Below are 741 nucleotides of genomic sequence, written 5' to 3'. Positions count from 1 at the left end.
TCGGGGGTGGCGAGAAGGGAGGGCGCGCTGCCGGGGCACATCGGACCCGGGGGTCCGGATCTCAGTCGGTCTCCCACCAAAAAGGGGCACGGGGCTGCCCGTGGCGTTTGGGGCACGAGTGGAACCCAGAAGCCATCTTGGGAGGTGAGGAAGCAACCGCGCCGGCTCCCGAGGCTGCGCCCCGCGCGCGGACTCCCGCAAAACTCCCCGCGACCGCGTCTCCCCGGTGAAACCCCGAGCATCGGGCCGTCGCCGAAGACGGCTCCCGCGGCTTTGTACTCACTCTGCCCTCGAAGTTGTTCTCCTCTACATCACTCATGTCGGCCAGGCGCTCCCCAGAACTAAGTAAGAGACAAGTTTCGCCTTGAGGACCGGAGACCTAACTAACCCGCTAACCGGAGCGTGGCGAGAAGGGAAGAGTCGGCGACAACGGCCGCCCCACTCCACTCCCACTCGGTCGCAGATTCCTACAAGATGGCGCCGGCGCCGCCGGAAACCTTCTGGCCGCCCCAGTGCGCAGCGTAAGGGGGCGGGTCACGTTGTGACGTCACGACGTCCCGCCCCCAGGACGGCTCCCTTGCCCGCCGGCCCTTCGGAGGCGTGGCGTGTGCTCCGAATCCCGGCGCGTTGGAACCTGGTTCCCTGACCCGACCTCCAAACTTCAGAACCCGTGTTAATGCGTCCGTCCTTTTGAAGGTTTTCAGGCATCGGGTGAGCTTTTACTGGCCATAGCACTTTTAC

At 65.2% G+C, this 741-nt stretch overlaps 1 protein-coding gene across 6 annotated transcripts in view; it reads right to left on the bottom strand.

Annotated features, from left to right (window-relative positions):
* The window catches only part of TRA2A (transformer 2 alpha homolog (Drosophila)), a 20,275-nt gene extending 19,759 nt beyond the window's left edge, over positions 1-516 (bottom strand). For 4 of the 6 annotated variants that reach the window (XM_015558153.1, XM_006779016.2, XM_006779017.2 and 1 more), the window contains exon 1: positions 284-514. Coding sequence is in view for 2 of the 6 variants with exons in the window: in XM_006779015.2 (XP_006779078.1) it covers positions 284-319 (36 nt within the window). In the remaining 4 variants the exon portion in view is untranslated. Of the gene's footprint in view, positions 1-283 lie in introns of all 6 variants that reach the window. The other 2 variants (XM_015558154.1, XM_015558152.1) reach the window with 2 other exon arrangements.
* Positions 517-741: the final 225 nt, after the last annotated feature.

This window comes from Myotis davidii, unplaced genomic scaffold, assembly GCF_000327345.1.
Source record: "Myotis davidii unplaced genomic scaffold, ASM32734v1 scaffold168, whole genome shotgun sequence".
In the NCBI taxonomy this organism is placed as follows: Eukaryota; Metazoa; Chordata; class Mammalia; order Chiroptera; family Vespertilionidae; genus Myotis; species Myotis davidii.
Note: the sequence above shows the minus strand (reverse complement) of the source record. Positions and strands in the feature narration are given on the sequence as shown.